The sequence below is a fragment of the Pavona decussata genome, unplaced genomic scaffold (genome assembly GCF_977016875.1).
Source record: "Pavona decussata unplaced genomic scaffold, jaPavDecu1.1 SCAFFOLD_29, whole genome shotgun sequence".
NCBI classification, from domain to species: domain Eukaryota; kingdom Metazoa; phylum Cnidaria; class Anthozoa; order Scleractinia; family Agariciidae; genus Pavona; species Pavona decussata.
Genome location: NW_028145452.1, coordinates 1,933,198 through 1,951,742, shown reverse-complemented (window position 1 = coordinate 1,951,742; position 18,545 = coordinate 1,933,198). Strand labels below are relative to the sequence as shown.

Below are 18,545 nucleotides of genomic sequence, written 5' to 3'. Positions count from 1 at the left end.
AAGCAAACAAACAAACTCTTTTTAGTCACTTCAAATATATTTATTTCATGTATTTTTCTTCCATCTTTTGCTCACGGTTCGGGTTAATAACTAATTCAATAAAGTTTTATTAATATTTCTTACATATTTGAAAATATATAGTACTTAATCTTTGTTTCAATTCATAACATATTTTATAAACTATATTTCAGCTTTAAAACGATTAAGACACGTTTTAATAAATGTATAAAACCAAGCTTTTGTATTAAAGGGTCTCAAATAAAGCCCTTTTTGGAACAAAAAGTCTCGATAAGAACAAACTTGGTATCAGCTATATGAATTCTATTGATCTTGCATTTGTCTTATATTAAACGGTGACTTTGAATAAGGAGTTCTAAACTATAATTAAAATCCCTTGCTATTGCCCTCCATTTACAATATAAACTTAAGCTTTTGTCACTAATCTTACTACTCCCCGCCCCCTCCCGAAAAAATCTCGGTTACTATTTTCCATGGAATTTCAATACTTGCAGCATGAAGTGGCTTTTGGACGATTGGTTTACGAGACGTACATCAAGTTCATTTGTTGCTTCTGGCATAAATTACATTACAAGGCACACAATGATTCTAATGGTGACAATTATGCAGCTGCTGCGGATGATGATGATCACGATGACATGATGATGATGATGATGATGATGATGATGATGATGATGATACTCGATGATGATAATGATGATGGTATGATAATGACCTCTGCCACAGCAGAATGCAGTGGACCATGAATTACACAACAACAAATCTACTTTATTGCCTGCCATTAAACAGGAAGTTCCGGTATAAAGGGCGTGGCCTGGCCATTCTCACTTCAGTTGTCAATCAACCATCAGAGCGTAAACAACTGACAAACAACAAATTTGTATTGCTACGGTATCGATAAAATTGGCCAAGTTTTACGAATAAACCCTATTAAACAAATTGGAACTTGATATCTTATATTGCTGTGGCGATACTACGAAATTTTGAGACATTTTTTCAGAGGACGCTTGGGTCAACAGCTTGCCACGACTGAACGGCGTCTAAATTTGCATCTCACGCCCACAAAGGTGTGAAATGAAGGAGAGGCTTGCCCTTTTATAGCGGAACTTCTTGTTTAATGTGGCGACCAACTGAAATACGAAGAATCAGACGAAACTATTTTTGCAGTCGCATATGTGAATTCGCGTAAAAATAGGTGCAAATGACGTGTTTCCTGATGAAGATGTTTTCATTACTGTGAAAACCAATGGCCATTTAAGTTGTTCTTTTGCCACCGTCGTGCAATCCTGCAACCATTTTGATTTATTTAGGCAATAACGCTGTCATTTGTCATTTATAGCCTCAGTAAAGGTCCTTCGTTTTGTGCTCTTTGCGTACTTCGCCCGGTTAGAGTCTGTCGTGATAATAGTAGGCCAAAGTCTTTCAAAATAGTGGCCTTCTTCGGGGTTTACATGATCATTCACGAATGAAATGGCTTTTTTGTAAAAGTCGATCGGATGCCTCTTAATCATATCGCGAGTTGCTGCGAAACATCCTCTCGGGCATGACGGAAAGTCAGGTGGGGGTTGAAAGCCAAAGAGTTCCACGAAAAATTCCCCTAAAGTCAACTTAGCACGACGAATTTCTCCAGTGTTTAACATCTCAAGCCATTTACCATAGTGGTTAATTCTACCCCAGTTATTAAGGCGTTGCTGAACTTTACAAACAATATTTTTCTTGAGGTTGTAAACGTAATCCATGGGATTTCTAAAGCATAAATTGTCAGCCAGCTCTTGACCATCACCTTGAAGAAAAACGGTCACTTCAGGCAAAGTTTTATAATTATTTATGATGTGGTACAGATAAGTATGACTCTCCCGCCCAACATTTGGTAACTTATTCCATGCATTCAATGCCGGCGTTAGCGGAGGTTGTAGGTCTTTGCCTTTATGATAAACGTGAGTGTGATTGGCTATTGGTGCAAGCCAATCAAGATTCTCGTTATATTGAGAGATCACGAATTCAAAGTCCTTTATCCGCTCATTGATAATCCGACCAGTATTTCTTCTGGAATTCACAAGATTTGGGTTAAAGTAGGTGTCCTCCGGTATTTCTCTTAAAAGCTTGTCGATGACTTCAACACCCTGCATAAATGAGTGGTCTTGATTTGCAACCTTATAGCGCCAACCTCCAAACCGACCGCGAGAGTAGATACCTTTGGATTCCAACCAAGGCTGGACCTTGTTAAGAATCATTTCTCTGTTGATGGAAGGCACTGGATAGCCATGGTCCAGTCGCCGATAGTATTTTGAAACAACCATTTCCGATGTAATGAATCCATAATTGATTAACGCTTGAATGGTGGCTTCAATCAAATGGTCCTTTGTCCACTGTTCTGGATTGGAGTTCTTTTTAGGTTCTGCCGCCTCACACATGAGTGACCACTGTTTTCCTGGCCTTGAAACATGATCATCAGAGTAACTGGAGAAAACCGTTATTCGATAGAAGGGAGAATCAGAATCGGGAAAATACATCCAGGACTTGCTTGAGAGCGTTTCAGGAGGCTGACCTGTCAGTCCAATGCCTATCACGTGAGTATGTGAATAAACTAGCTGGGATGTTAGCCTTTTCATATCCTCCAGGGACTTATCCCGTCCCTTTATCATATCAACAAATATGTCGAGTGGAACTGTCGATATTAGAGCGTCAAATTTGAACTTCAGGCTTGGTTTAAACCACGCATTCGTCTTCACTCTTACAGAGCTTGTGTCGATATCTATGCTTATTACCTTATGGTGAAAGTTAAACCACTTGCGTGGAAGAAGGTCAGCAACTGCTTGCCATATGCCACCTGTTCCGTTGTACTTTGGGAATCGAAACACATTATTTGGACCCCATTTCGAGTCTTTTGAAGAAGTTCCACGGTCATAGGCTGCGATCTTAGCTTTGATCTTGGCAATGTCTGGAACAGCAACTCGCTCGCCTACCCAGACAGAGTTCATTTCAGTAGGATCTACTGTCCAAACTTTTCTATTATACTTCCTCATGAACACGTCGCAAAGACCGGTGCCAAAATTGCGAAGAAGCCACTGGTCAAAGTTGGCCGGCTTTCCCTTGAGCGGATGTGCGGCAATTCTTTGCAGGCCAGATAAGCACTTTCGTCTGTCCACTTTGTCCATCACTTCGATGTTATTCTGAACCGGGTATGGAATAAATCTTCTTTTGTCGTCGGATCCCTTCATGAAGGCATATGCGGCTCTTTGTCTCCGATTCCATTCCTTTACCGCCTTGTCCAGCGTCTTGTCGAAATGAACGTAATGTGAGAATACCACGTGACCTCCCATGTCCCAGAGGAAACCTTGGTCATCTCTCTCAGATGAAGCAAGTCCTCCGGGCTTTCCACCTTGTTCAAGGATGGTGATTGATGTCTTCGGAAATTGTTTGCCAAGTTCATTAAGTCTATAAGCGGCACCCAGAGCTGTTGGACCGGCACCAATAATGATGATATTATATTTACTGTCATCGTAAATTTCGGAATCGGCAAAACCTGTAAAAGCGAAAAAATAAGAGATTAAAAACCCGTGCTTACTCAGAGGGCCTACACCTTCGGGAAGAACCATTTTATCTGAATGGTCACCAAGGGCCTAGCTAGCCAATTTTTTTAGTATGTAAGCCTGTTCCATACCGGGGAGGTGTGGGGGGGGGGGGGGGGAGATCAAGTAAGCCTATGATTTGTTCAATTCATACTTTATTACGGCTCAGGGTGGCTTATATACATATAAGACAAGAATATCGTCAAGAATATTCTCAGCTACCTAACGCGATCTAATTTGAAGTTACGAGGGATTGTTCAGTACAATCCAGTACTACTGGACTGAATGCCGAGCTAAGTATCTCAAGACACGTTTTATGGGAATCCGAAGTTTAGCATCATTTTTCTTCTTGCCGGCAAAACCCACGAGCCACGGCCTCCCCGTCAATGGGTATGTCCTTGTGCGTGTGCATTAGTGCAAGAGCCGAGAGCCGCTCTGTCTTCATGGTTGCTCGTAGATAAGTCTTGACTCTACGCATCGTGCTTCACAGTTGACAAAGGCATCGTGTGAAGGATCGTGAGGATGGTGTTAACATTTCGATAAAGAGTTGGATTCATGCAGTCGAGAGCTGAGTGTCAGCCAGAGTTGCTGGTCGTTCTCCAGCTGAATACAACCCGCACTGTGTTTTCCACCGCAACATCTTGTTGTCCGGGCGTACTCTCTCTTGTCCGTCAGATTGTTCGTGTACGCTGCATACATCTTATCTTGGACGTCGTTGCTTAATCCTTGCAGTATTGTGGGGAGAAGATACTGGCCAAGGAAGCGATCCTCCTGTGATAAGAGCCTGTCATTCGTTTCTTGAATGAGATGATAAGTAAGAGGGAGATACGCAGCTGCTCTTTGCCAGTAGGACTCTGGGTTTGTGGCTGGGACATTCACCCTGTGTTGCTGCCTTCCGGTTGTTCTTGGCATGCATGGCTCAATGTCAAACTCAGCTGCAATCTGTTTTCAAAACCGACGGATCGCCTCTCTCAGATTTCATGACATTTATCACGACTCTCACCGGCTTCTTGGGCTGCCCCGATGAGATCTATGCTGTTTCCTTGCAACGTAATTGACGAGGCAGCTGTGTTGGAAAGGACATGCTCTGCTGCACATAGAACAATAATAAAATCAAACTGCTTGATAGAGCATAAGTAACCCGCTGCCTTTCCATTGCCATGCTGGGACAAGATCTCGAGCGCCTGAACTACGACTGGGAACACTGCACGGAAGATATATGAAGCATCGGCCCTACTCGCCCATCTTGTCTCATTCCCAGGGTTTACCCCTGGTAAATTGGGAGGGCCTTTAAAAAACTAGCTCTATTAAATAACAATATATATACCGTAATGATTCGATTTAGCGCCCTCCTTCCAATAAGCGCCCCCTTCCAAATAAGCGCCCCCCTTCGAATGTGTTTTTGTTAATAAGCGCCCCTATTCTAATAAGCGCCCCCTATATATCCTAATATTATTACAGCACCTTCAAACTTCAAAGTACGTATCAAACGTGGTTTATCTTCCTTTAATAGCTGACAAAGATCCTTTCGACGGGATCACAGAATCCGACGTTGAGGATGCGGCACCAGATAGCTTGATAATTGACGCAAGTGACACTGAAGTCATCGACGTCGACATGATAGATAAACTCACGAACATTCACCGTACCGTACATGTATACCGCTTATTACTGCTAAAATGAACATTTTTTTAAAAGCAACTGAACTTTCAACAATTTATTTCTGTTTCAGTTTCTGTTATTGTTAGTTACCGTGGATAAACTCATGAACATTCACCGTACCGTACATGTATATTTGTTACTGCTAAAATGAACAATTCTTTTAAAAGTAACTGAACTTTTAACAATTTGTTACTGTTACGGTTTCTGTTATTGCTAGTTATTTTAATATTTATTTAAAGTTTTGTTTTGAACATTAGGTTGTTTCTCTAAAAATTAAATAAGCGCCCTGTCCCGAATAAGCGCCCTCCCTTGAGGTACCACTGAAAAGTAAATAAGCGCCCCGGGAGCTAAATCGAATCATAACGGTTTATATTCGCATAATAAACCAAGAAAAGTTTGTAAGCCCGGGCTGACTGGCTTAAAGGGAGCTGCGCCCTTGGTCACAAGATTATCCTCAAGACACAAGCTTCATGCATCAATGACTGTGGGCAAGTCAGAGAGCTTGCTCGCAGGCTGTGAAAGACTCGCATCAAAAAGATCTCCAACCGAGGGCGTCTGACAGAGCAAACGGGTCAACTATTAATGTACGACTTCCGGGCTGCGAGGTTTTTTAGCGAGTGCTTTATACCATTTTATTGCTTCTTTTCTTCCAGTTAAGTTATATATTTTATAAATCTATTAAATTCTTCTTTGCTTCCAATCAAAAACACTGTTTTGAAATCGTGGCATCGATTGCGTGACAATCCTTTTAGCGTATACATTTTCATCAATTTATTTCACGCAGACGTCTAGAACAGTTAAAACAGCTGTGTTTTCTTAATTTGCCAGTATTAATATTTGGATTGTTCTAACTTGCTACATCTCCAGGGCTCGTACGACAGGCAGACACAAAACGTTTAAACGATGGATGACGAAAAAATAGCCGTCTAATCAACCCGTAAACAAATTTATATGAATGTGTCGCGAAATGGGAATTTCTTGAAATCCCCCCTAACTCCGCCGCTAGAATAGCTCGCTTTACATCGAGGAGAGAGTTCGACCAGTGAATTTCGAAAAAAAAAAAAAGTAGAGAAGTGTGGTTAGCCGTTAGCAACGGTACATAATATTTATCTGTCTTACACTATCTCTAAAAATATTCAAATTCTCTATCTTTTAAATTGTATCCGGAGTCATAATTGGCGTGTCCCAAGGGTCTAAAAATATTGATTGATGTTTCTTGTGCTTTCAAAAAACATTGATCATGAGTGTTTTTTCATTGCTTTTCTGCACTCATGTGCCGTCTCCATAACAGACGTTGCACAGTCGGTGGTTGGTGTTTACTGGGTCGAAGAACTGAGTATCAATGAAGTTTGAGAGTCCGTGACAGCAGTGACAGCTGAATTTTAATATTTATATTCGATCGAGTCGATGTTGACATGATTGCGTGTAGCTGTTTATTAAATAGTTCGGCACATGGAAAAGTTCGACGTTTGAACAGGGCCAAAATTACTGATCTCAGTGCCTTTGCTAACCTTCATGAGTCCAAGTCTTCGGGAAAGAACTTGAAATTCTTATCGCTAAGCAATTTTAAAAAAGGAAGGACACGGTGTACGCGTGTTAATGGTTTATTGTCAATCGTCTCATTGTTCGTCCTGTTCTCGTCTGGTCTGTGAAACTAATTCCCGGTCGAAAGTCGAAATTGCTTCACAGCCTTACTGATTTAGACAGTAGAATACTTCGAAATCTTCGAAATCTAAAAATATAACACTGTATTTCGAAATACTACCGGACTTATATAAACTCTCAAGCTCATTAGTGCAAAGCCGTGCCAAAACGTAAATTTTATCTTTTTGGATTGTATTACTCGGGGGATTACTTTTAGTGAGCAGACTGTGATTTTAAAATTATATTCTCTCCCATTTTAAGGGAATTTGTCCGAAGAGAATTTGACTATCCTGTCGAATTCAGCCTTTTCCTGTAGTCACAGTGAATCCGGTGTATTTAAAACATCCGTAAAATATTTACAAGCTGAGAATTATCTGGGAGCTGATATGCGGGTTATGAAAATTCTGAACATACATACTCACCAAAATGAAATTCTTCAGTTCCATACACGTCGAAATAGATGAAGGCAAGGCAGTACAAAGCCACAGTAAGCCCAAACACTAAAACCAGCCGAAACTTTCTGGGCATTGTGAGCAACTGGGAAACTACGTTAAAACCTCACATCATTTGGCGTTCAGAGTCATAACACATCACATGCAGATAGAATTTCCGTTTCACTCAAGACTCGTTCCCAGTGTCTTCGCTGTCAGGAATTCTTGGGGTGTCCAATCGATTATCGATGTCAAAGAAAGCTCAAGTAACTTTTTTAAAGAAAGAGGAAAAAGTCTGTTTGAAGGGGAAGTATCACGCAAATTTGCTGTCATTTCAAAAACCAAAAATGTTTGCCTGTTAGCAGAAACAAAGAAATACATGTAGTTGTCAAGTTTGTTATAAATTAATCTGTCTACTGTACACGTTTCAGCTTTCCTTATTTATCAACCAATTACATCTCAACTTTTCATTTTCGTCGTCTTTAAATATTGTAACCGTTTATTTCCAATTTTTACCTAGCTTTTTGCCGCCCCTGAAGAAGGTTAGTATTGTCTAACCGAAATATTGGGCAATAAAATTATTTTAGCTGTCCGATCAGCCTTGCATTTAATTTTACGTTTTTTTTTTTGTTATAAATTATTGCACTACAATAAAACTGTGCGCCTTTAGTACCTCTGGCCAGAGACAGAGTAAGCCGGTATGGATTGAGACTTGAAAATAGTCTGAAATGTCAGCCGTCTCCTCCCCCTAACCCACAGGGGGCGCGGAAGAGAGAGACGTCTGAATTGACGACATTATAACGCTCGGATTGCATAAATTACTGTGTGACGTCAACGGACGACATTATAAGGCTCGGAATTCAGACGTCTCTCTCTCCCGCGCCCCCTGTGGGTTAGGGGGAGGAGACGGCTGACATTTCAGACTAACTTGAAAAATGTTTGGCTAATGTTTTTCAAGTTCTCGCATTTTTTGTTTCCAAAATGCACTAGAACAGATCACGAGTTGTTTCTTCCAAGAATTGAGTTGATTTCTTTCCTCTCGTCATTCTAGAATTACTTGGTAGTTGATTGAAGGTCACTTTACTTCACCATTTTAACAAAAGATACCAAAACCCCCCATGATACTTCCCCATTAAGGTAAGATTTTAACTCTGAGAAGATAAGTTGTTTGTGAGTGTTTGTTTACTAAATCTTTTTACGAAAATCATTTGGTAAACTCATCCACAGATTCACAAAAAACTTATCATCTTTGAGCTCTCAAAGTGAACTGAATAACTTACCATGTAATGCCGTCAAACCAAAATTTGTTGCAATTTTTTTTATTTCATTTAATAGCCGTCCCTTTTATCGAAATATTTTCCTCTTAAGTGACCGTGGCGAAACGGTAAGCCATCTTGTTTCTCTTCGGTAGCTCGGAGGTGAATAGTACTTGGCTAATCACCTCCGAGCTAGCCAATCAGCGTGCGCGAAAAGTGCTATTCATGTGGTATTAAACAATTATTCACCGAAGTGGAGGTGAATAGTGATGGATATTTACCGAGCTGCGAAGCGTCGAGGTAAATATCCATCACTTTCACCGACACTGAGGTGAATAATTGTTTTAGTATATACCACACAAGCTTAATAACTAGCGGACCAAAAAGTTATTTTATTTCTGACAATATACCGACAAATGGTATGAAATTTTAAAATCTTGCACGCCACGCGGTAAGCGAGTTCTTATTGTAGAAAGTTCCATCTCGCTTTCTTGCAGACAAATAAAACTTTTGGAGACACTTGTTTAGTTCCTACAGTGTCATTTCTTCAATTTTTCTGTGAAATTCGTCTTGTTGTTGAAACCATGCTGAAAAATACTAGATGTTTCATTGTTTTCATTGCAATTTTAGTGCTCGGCAGTTTTCGTAAACAAGGGATTGTATTTTCCTTTTTCACCTTGGAATATGAGGACCACTCAGGGGCGTAGCCAGGATTTTTCCAGAGGTACGCACAATTTTCCAAATGCCCCTCCATCGCCCCCCCCCCCCCCCTTTAATTTTTTTTTTTTCGCGTGCCATGATTCCATGATTAAATATTCTTTATCGTCAGCATGGTGAGGTTATGCTGAGTGTAAGGGCAAGCTACCTGTATCTCAAGGTTTTATTCACAAGTGAGCACTTGCCACTATGGGCCACATCATTGTTTTTGAGCAGCATTAAGTACGCGTTTACTCAGTATAAATATACAAATAAACAATCAAAGTGTACATCTCTATAGATCTACAGCGCCAACAGGCAAGAGCAAAAAAAAAACTGAGGCACTGTAAATTAATATAACTGTAGATACTTAAGCTTTCATTAAGACATGAGGGATATAACGGTTTACCGTTACAAATATCGTTTGTCTTTCCTTCCAGCAAAGACAGAAATAACCTAGTTCCTTGTGTTTGTAAATCTGTATTACGGATAGCGAGGAAAACGTAACAAAGCACTCCGAAGTGGGGTCTTAAGCCTCCTCGTGCTACTAAAACTCCGCTCTGCAGCACACGTAGACACAGGGTATATGAGAAGCGTTTTGACTGTTACAGCAATTCCAGGGTAAAATTCTGGGATAGAAAAGTCCAGCGTTTCCACCAAGGTCTGGGGAATACCATCTTCAACAAACAGCTACTTATGACGCCAGCTAGTCACTTCTCGTTTGAATTCGTTAAGGGACATATGCATCATCATTTTCGCCAAAGTGGTTATAGATGTCTTCCACACCATTTTCCGTCAGGTCTGGAAGATTTCCTGAAATTTTAATTTTAGTCACGTCGCTTCTCTGTGGAAACCGACATTTGGAAAAACACACTCCGTTGCTTTATAAAAATTATTTCAAAGACACAAGCTGAGTTAAGTGACTTAGATTAATTAAAATTGTGGTTTTTTTTTTCAAATTATTATGTTTTCAGTATTTATTTGCTTTGTATTCATTTTATTTTATTTTCGAATTTTTCAGGTACGCACGTGCGTATGTGCGCACAGGTAGTTACGCCCCTGGAGGTTGAAAAGATCAAATAACTTACCATTTAATGCCTTCAAACCAAGCTTTGTTGCCATTTATGTATTTTTTTAACAGCCGTCTCGTTTATCGAAATAATTTCCTCTTAAGTAACCGTGGCGAAGCGGGAAGCCATCTTGTTTCTCTTCGGCTGCTCGGAGGTGAACAGTACTTGGCTAATCACCTCCGAGCTAGCCAATCAGCGCGCGCGAAAAGCACTATTCACTTGGGTGGTATATACTAAATACTAATAGCATTTATTTATACACGACTGAAATTACAGCAGAGCCGATGTGGTCGTGAATTTCACTTACTGTTTATTTTTAGACATCGTCTAAACGGAAGTTGGATTCCTGAGACGTCCACAAACGGTCAGTGTGACGTCACAGGAAGCGAACTGAGCGTGCCAACGTCACATTATGTAATGGCGGCTGTTCAATATTGGGTATGGTTTTCCTAAGTGGCATCGACAGGCGTCCAGATAGGTTTGCGGACGTCTCAGGGAATATACCGTTTTTACGACGTCTAAAACTGAGGTTTAAAGAAGGGATAAAAGAAAGAAAATGATTTTTGGAACACCAACAGACAGTTGATACCCACGCAAGAGCACCCCAAGCTGCTAGTGGACTCATATTCACATATCCCAAGGCTTATACTGGGGGGTCTTCCTCTCTGTCCCCTTATTTTCTCTTGATGACACTGGTCGACAGTGGGGAACTTTCCATAGCAACAATGTGGTAGTTAGGTTACTACCCCTTCACCCCTCCCTTAACAATACCCGGGGTGATGGAACCATTTGCACAACAGCAGTCTTAAAACTGAAGATTTTAACTGAGCCTAGAGAGTGACAATTTTTATAACCCAAAAGTTAAAATTGGCAATTTTAAGAAGCCTTTGTCGAGTTAGTCAAGTAACCTAAAATTAAACTTAAGTGATTTCATTCATTATTCTAATCTTCTCTTATGTAAGACAATTTTCACGGCCTGAGTTATGAAGGGAAGGGCGATTGTGGTAACATTTTTGCCCATGTTTTCTAGGGAGGTTTGCCCAGATGCCGATGTGGTACGGTACTGATAGTTTTGTACACAGGCGGCCCAAGCTCAAGCTGTGAGCGGTAATCATCTTGCGTAATAGCGGTCACGGCGCAAATTAGTAAGAGTTTGTGTGCGAATATTTTCGATCGGGTTCAGGAGGTACAAATATTGGAAAGTTCTTAATAAAAATGCCATACCTTGCTTTTAAACTCATTGCCTATTGTCTGTTTGTTATTTTGTGCTGATTTGAGGCCATTTTAGCGAGTTATTACACTTAGGAGTGGGAAACAGTGACCTAGGAAGTGATAACTCGCTACAATGGCCTCTACAAATCAATGTCGGTATGGCGTTTTCTTCCATTTTGAAGCTTTATTATCTCAGAAAAATCCATGGTTACCCCCAATTTTCTTTTTGGATACCAAGAGCACTTGCTAAGTTCTGCTTTCTCCTTATAGTTTTAAACCGTGCAAAAATATCCCTGTTTTAGTAGGCCGGCACCACCCATTGGAAACCCGACTATCTCGAGATGCGCAGAACGTATGCGCAGTAACAAAAGTAGGCACCGGTCATTCCGGCCAATCCAGGTCTGCAAAAGACCCGGCATCTCCCATCGTCTTGTTGCTGTGGTCTTGCCAAATATTTAAATTAGAGTTAAGGGACAACTAGGGAGCGGCGCTGAATCGGAGAGCAAGACTGTAGGGAATAGAAACTGATCTGTTTTTGTAAACCAACAGATAAACGCCAGTACTTGCTACATTCATCAAGTCATCCATTCCACACGAAAAAGTCAATTCCGTAGAGCTTTGCTTTCCGATTACGCCGTATTTGCTCCACAGATGCTTGCTTTGATAACCGATCAACAGAATAAATAAACAACTACCACTTGAAAAACCGGTGAGATAAAGATTACAGTTATTAAACAGCAAATTCTTCTCTATTTCGCCCGCTCTACTGTGGTTCGCCTATTGTGTAGCGGTCATCACTTCTTCCTTGAATACAGAAGACCAGGTTTGAGTCCTCGCGGGTGAACCATGTATTCACATAGTAAATTATATGTTGCTTTCACGCGTTTACTTCTCTGTCTAAGCTGGTTATATTCACCGTGAGAGGAAAGAGGGGTGGTGGTGGTGGTGGGTGACAGAGAAGGACCTTTAGCTTTACCTCTTACCAAGAGAGGATGATAGAGAAAGTGCAATGGTGTCTATTTCAATGAGTTTTTCAACCAATCACAGCAAACAAAGACCAAAGTATACTAAACGCTGGTTTCTTTCGAGGCTCAACTGAAAGCCGCCGTTCATTTTGGAACAAGTTTATATTAAGGACGTTGTAGTATTGAAAATAAATATTCAGGGCCGGATTTAGGGAACGGTTCTTCCGAGGCCTTAACTTTTGGTCACAAATGCTCAAAGAATTGCTTTAAACCAGAATCTCCACTCCACGAATTTGAATTTTTCATTGAGGTGGTGATGGTGGGGGGGGGGGTTTACCGTTCAATCTAAATCTGCTTCGTTCCCGCGTTCAAATTTATAAAACCATAATCGCAAATGTGTTATTACATATTACTTCAGTCTAAGGTGAACGCGTCTCAGTCGCGTCTTCTTTTATTCGACCTCCTTACAATGTTCTAGCTACAAATTATTTTTCTTTAAATCGTTTACCATGGCAGTATTTAATCAAACGCGCCCGTATGCTGTTCATTTAATTCACTTCAATACGTTTGGTGGATGTTAATGACAGAAAAGATGTTAACATGGCAATGAACGGGCCGTCGAGTCAAATCCTGAGCTAAAAAATTAAAGAGGACTTTGCAATCAGAATACACCACAAAAGACAACGACAGAAATGAATCGTGCTTCATGCAACTAAGTGATTTGTAATCCGCAATTAAGTGATCAGGCCATTCATGGATAAGCGAAAGAAATTTAATCGATGTCCTTTTGATTGACATCGATCAAAATGTAACTTGAATTAATGAAGTAATCTAAATACATCACGCTATACCAGTCCGGTGGGAGCGTGTGGGAGAACACGACTTATAAATACGCGTATTCATTGCGAATTCAATTTTATCTTATGGTTCCATATTAACATGATATTACGATCTCTTGCTGTTGAAAAATGCAGAATCTAGCTGTAACGAAATTTGTGTTGTGCCCTGTCACGGTTACATCATGGTTTGACTGTCACGAAATTCCGTGGAATGGATCATGAGCACGTGCGGGCTCTTGCGTCGAAGGTTTGGTGGCTCAGGCTCGTTTCCAGGCCCACAGCACTTGCAACAGGAGCACATCCCAAACCAGTCCTTCTTGAAGTTGGGAATGTAACAGGCAAAAATTAGGGGATTAAACAGCGAGTTAAAGAACTTCATAAATTCGGAAGCTATCACCATGATCAGGACGACATCAGATGACACATCATTCATGACGTTATACGAGCGCAACATCGAGATGAAAACTGCGGGTCCCCAGCAAACGACCACGCCCAGAGATAGGACGGTTAACATGCGGGTGACCTTTCGCTTTGCGCTGGCTGTTTCTTGACTGATGGCGCCGTTGTTGTAATCTCTGTGAAGATATATGTACGTGATGACAAACAGAGTCACTATGACAACCAGTGGAGCAAGAAAAGCCATTACAAAGTAGAGTGTACTGGAGAGCTGCCCACCCCAGTTCCTTAAAAAATCGCACAGCTTCGGAACGCTGCAATTCTTCAGCTCTTCTGACGTCGTGTTTGGCGTTACCTCGGGTATTTGTGAATAGAAGACACTCTGTGAGCTGTACATGAAGGGTCCGGAGCAGACGGCTGCGTACAACCACACGCCGAAAACGATCAGAAATGGCGTACGGCGTGACATGAGGCCTTTTAAGGGAGACGCTGCGTCACGGTAGACATCAACGGAGATGACAACAAGCGTGACAAAAAACGCTGCACCACAAGCAGCAGAAAGGAAGTGAAACAGCTTGCAGGGAATGTCCGCCTTGTCTGTGGTGTGTACAGCGCTTAGGTATATTAACGGTCCAACGGTTAATAAGCGAAATATCAGGTCCACCACTGACAGGTGAAATACGAAGAAGTTCGACAAGTTCTTTAACACGCACTTGTTGCGCAGCATAACTCCACAAACTGTGGTGTTAATAATGACCCCCAGGAAAATAAGAGAGAACACCAGCGCTTCGGAAATTCTGGCGATTTGTTTGGCTGTGTCACATGTCATCAGGAGAGTATCTTGTTCGCTTGGTGAAGACGACATCTTTAGTCCAAGAAGACAGCTCTACAACTACTTTTCAGTTTCTAGCTGTCTCAAACAGATCTTTCAGTTTTCCAAATCGTTTTCTCTGAAACCGAAAAAGATCATCATGATTATTCATGTAATGAGTATTTTTGGAATATTTTATGTTGGGAATACGCCTCTTTGGATTTTAAGAAAAAGTACCACGGTCCGGTTGCGGAACAAATTAAAGGAGGGACTGCTAGACTACTCGACTACAGGACTCTAGACGATGGACAATGGGCCATAAACTACCTGAACATAACAGGTGTTGTCATGCAAAAAATGTTTCGGCTAAAACAACCCACGAGCTTGGAGGTTCATAAGACAATCACACTCCAGGAAACAGTGATGAAAAGGCATTGGATGTGAGATGATAGACAGTCAATGAGGTGCACAGCGCCGAGTTGCCTATAATCAGCTCATATCCAACAAGCACGAGTGAAATAATTGTTTTATTAAAAACAATCAAGAAATGTTGCTAGATCTTGCTGATTTCGCTTTGATAGAACATTCAGAAGACAATTTAATGGTCACTAATTCTGGGGCATGGTATAATGGTTCATTTACTACAGCTGCTAAGCCAATTAAATCCCTGGAATTGCATTATACAATGATCCAGTTTTTAATGATTAATGTTATTTCGACGAGTCTCTCCTACAAGGGGTAAAAGGTTTAAAAAAAAAAAAAACAAAAAAAAAAAAAAACAAAAACAGGCCCAACACGAATCCTGCTAGTCGCTAAATGTACCCTAGACTTCAGAAGGTGCTCTCCTGAGTACTTTTCTGAGATATTTTTTTTCCTTTTGATCAAAAAGTGGCGAGATCTCTCTGCTGAATGGTGTTGGCCTTTTGCTTTTGATCGTGAAGGAAAATACTCAAATTTTCTGAATGGAGGTTTTCTTGTCATTCAGAGTCGTTTCCATTAATTTTTTATGCCGTTGTTTGCGCTAGCTTTGTGGTATTTGTTTAGGCTTATTGGCGCGAATTAACTGCAAGATTTCTGGTAACGCTAAATAAATGTTGCGTGACGGTAGTTCATGGGCATCGTCCATCGTCCAGAGTCCAGAGTCCAGAGTCCAGGAGTCCAGCTTCTAGTTTTTGGCGAGGAAAATAAAATCTGCAATCTCACCGCAAGTATCATTATTTTATTATTAAACGCTGGTGACGATCACTTTGAAATACTGTGATGTAAAATGTAATTAATTGAAACAAGTAGCGTACTGTTTCCACAGGTTCCTCAACTTCCTCCGATTCCGCTGTTCCGCTGTTCGGCTGTGTACAGTTCCAACGTGTACATAGCAGTAGTTTCCTTTCGGAGAGCACGGGAGCCTTGGAAGTTGAAAAGGAGCAAAGAAAATTACGCGAAAGTTTTCGCTCGCTTCACGCACTCACCAGGCTACAATTTTATGTCAGTTTAAAACCCTTACGGTATTAATATATTTGGCGTGACGCACGGTTGCGCAAATTTTATTGTCACAGGCGTATCGGCAGCATATCGGGACAGCTGAGCGATTAATCTGAATTGCATGAATAGTTTTACAAATTCCAAGTCGACGAGAACACAACTGAGTAAAAATGAAGCTTATAACAGTATTCTAACAGACGTAACCGGTGGAAAATGAAATAAAGGGTAATTGAATTCATTACACAATGTATTCAATAGAGGGACGAATGAATTAATCTGAATTGATGGACCACTCCACGGTTTTTAAAACTTCTGACATGGACCAGTTAGCGAAAATCCATCGATACCACTGGAAAGAACGCCTTAAAATCAATAAAGCTGCCAAGTTTGATTGTTATATGTTGAAAACTAACGAGGACGTGCATCTGCAAAGTCGCGTGATTTTACACACGTTTGTATGGAGGAGAGGGGGGGGGGGGGGGGGGGAGGGGGAGTTGTGCCCACCAACGCGACGTCTGTAAATGTTCGCAACTTTGTAGAGCTGTATCTTCGCTCGCTTGTGACATATCACTTTTATACTTGACAAGTTTACTTACTTTAAGGCGCTCTTTCCAGTAGTGTTGATGGATATTCGCTAACTGGTCCTTATCAAAAGTTAATTTAAAAACCATGGAAGGGTCTATTATATTCCAGACGAATGTTGTTACATTCCATTTATCGCTGTTTCGGTACGTACGCTCGCACTGACTCAATGTTTTACAAGTGCTCGATTCACACAGATACTTTTTACTTTCTATACTGTTCTCAAGAACAGTTTCCATTTTGGTTACACACAGCGCGTGAAGGGGACATTGTTGAAAAAACTGCTCTTCCGCTGAATCCGGCGCCTTTAAGTTGAAAATAAACATACCTTACTCTTCTCTTCTCCAAAATTAATCGGTTTTCCAACCCTCTGCAGCCGTCAACTGAACTAACTGAGAAAGACGGACGCAAAAATTGCCAGTCGCAAACAGAGTCTGGGTATTCACTCGTCTCGGCTCCCGCAAACATCACATGTCAATGTGTCACCACCGTGACACATTTGATACACTCGTCTGGCTTGTGAGCAGTCACTTTATATGGAGGGCTATTGACCTATTATGTCACACTTTGCATTTTACGAGCTGAAACCGGAAACTGAAAGAAAGTGAAATGGGATGACACACTGTTTTTTTTCTTTTTATGGGAAATCAAATTTTACTCTAGTTTTACCACTGTAATTTGACTGAGCTTTTCTCTTGTTTGTGAACATTCCAGGAAGGTCTAGAAACTTGACACGCATTCTCATCAAGCTGATTTGTAGTGAGCAATCTTCACCAGCGTAAATCGCTGATGTGTCGAGCTAAAAGTAGCCTGCGAACGCAGACGTATTTCCGGCTGTCGCTTCACTCCGCCGAAAAATCGGAGTGAAGCGACAGCCGGAAATACGTCTGCGTTCGCAGGCTAAGCTAAAAGAAGCAATTGCCATGTTTACATAATTATTGTGAAATAAGACCAATGATTATTTGGAACATGATTAGCTAAGAAGTATTAAGTGGTTTGTTTTTACATAAATTATAAAATTAATGTTAAAAAGTAAGTAAAAGAAAGTGAAACAGCTCGTTGTTCTTTCTATTTTGGCCGGCGTGAGTAGGGATTTGAAACAATCAGAAACGGCGAAAGACTCTTGTATTTCTATTCAGAAATGGCAAACTTTAAGCCTGTAATTTATAGTATCTTGCTTGGAGACAAGTCAGGACGAACAGAATGTAGTAACACTACCCTAACCAACTTCCCGGACTAAGACTGAAAACTAGGAAAATTGATTTGCTAAGAAACCAAGAATGTCCGTGACCTCCCTTGATTCACAGGGGCTTCGAGATTTCTCTTACTCTTCAATTTCAAACGAAATTGACAGTTAAATCGGAGAAATGGCTCGATTACTTTAGAGGCCAGTAGTCAGGGAACGAAGGAGCAAATCTGCCCTGCCGGCTGGATACACATTTCGCACGACCACCGTCACCGTGATCTTGCGGGACATAAACATTTTCTTCAAACGTCTTTATTCAGTTACGCAAAGCAATCAGGCCCCAGTTGTTCAAAGGTCGGATAACTTCATCCAGTGGATAAGTCACTATCCGACAGTTTCAATCTGTGCAAAGATTTCAGTATTACCTTTTGTACAAGTGAATATGCACACTCTAACCACAGTCTAGTTTAGAAGTGTACGAAAACCTTGGACAACGTTTAACGTGAAGTCTATTTTAGACCCCGAATAGTGCCTTATCCAGCGGATAAAGTTATCCGGCCTTTGAACAACTGGGGTCTGGTCACTAAATTCTCGAAATTAGAACACTCATTAATCTTTCAGCACGCGTGAGAGTCCATTGCCTAACCTTTTCATTACCAAAATGGCCAAATGTTCGTTTTCTAAATTCTCACATTTTTTTTCGTTTTCATTCGTCGTTTTTGGACA

General features: G+C 40.9%; 2 protein-coding genes across 2 annotated transcripts; both read right to left on the bottom strand.

Moving 5' to 3' along the window:
- Positions 1-7,502, bottom strand: LOC146484901 (uncharacterized). The gene is made up of 2 exons (XM_085104368.1): positions 7,319-7,502; positions 1-3,544 (listed from the first exon to the last, which is right to left on the bottom strand). Exons 1-2 carry the CDS (start codon positions 7,422-7,424, stop codon positions 1,341-1,343), a joined length of 2,310 nt encoding a protein of 769 aa, XP_084960494.1. The 5' UTR covers positions 7,425-7,502; the 3' UTR covers positions 1-1,340.
- Positions 7,503-12,939: 5,437 nt separating this feature from the next.
- On the bottom strand, positions 12,940-17,143 carry LOC146484900 (neuropeptide FF receptor 2-like). Its single transcript, XM_085104186.1, has 2 exons — positions 16,962-17,143; positions 12,940-14,711 (listed from the first exon to the last, which is right to left on the bottom strand). The coding sequence occupies exon 2, from the start codon at positions 14,624-14,626 to the stop codon at positions 13,541-13,543; it is 1,086 nt and encodes a 361-aa protein (XP_084960312.1). The 5' UTR covers positions 14,627-14,711; positions 16,962-17,143; the 3' UTR covers positions 12,940-13,540.
- Positions 17,144-18,545: the final 1,402 nt, after the last annotated feature.

Bases quoted from the DNA above. Each gene is read 5' to 3' on its own strand.
- LOC146484901 (XM_085104368.1), bottom strand. From the start codon at position 7,424: ATGCCCAGAAAGTTTCGGCTGGTTTTAGTGTTTGGGCTTACTGTGGCT. The intron at 3,545-7,318 runs GTGAGTATGTAT...TCGCTTTTACAG, and splicing joins AACTGAAGAATTTCATTTTG to GTTTTGCCGATTCCGAAATT.
- LOC146484900 (XM_085104186.1), bottom strand. From the start codon at position 14,626: ATGTCGTCTTCACCAAGCGAACAAGATACTCTCCTGATGACATGTGAC.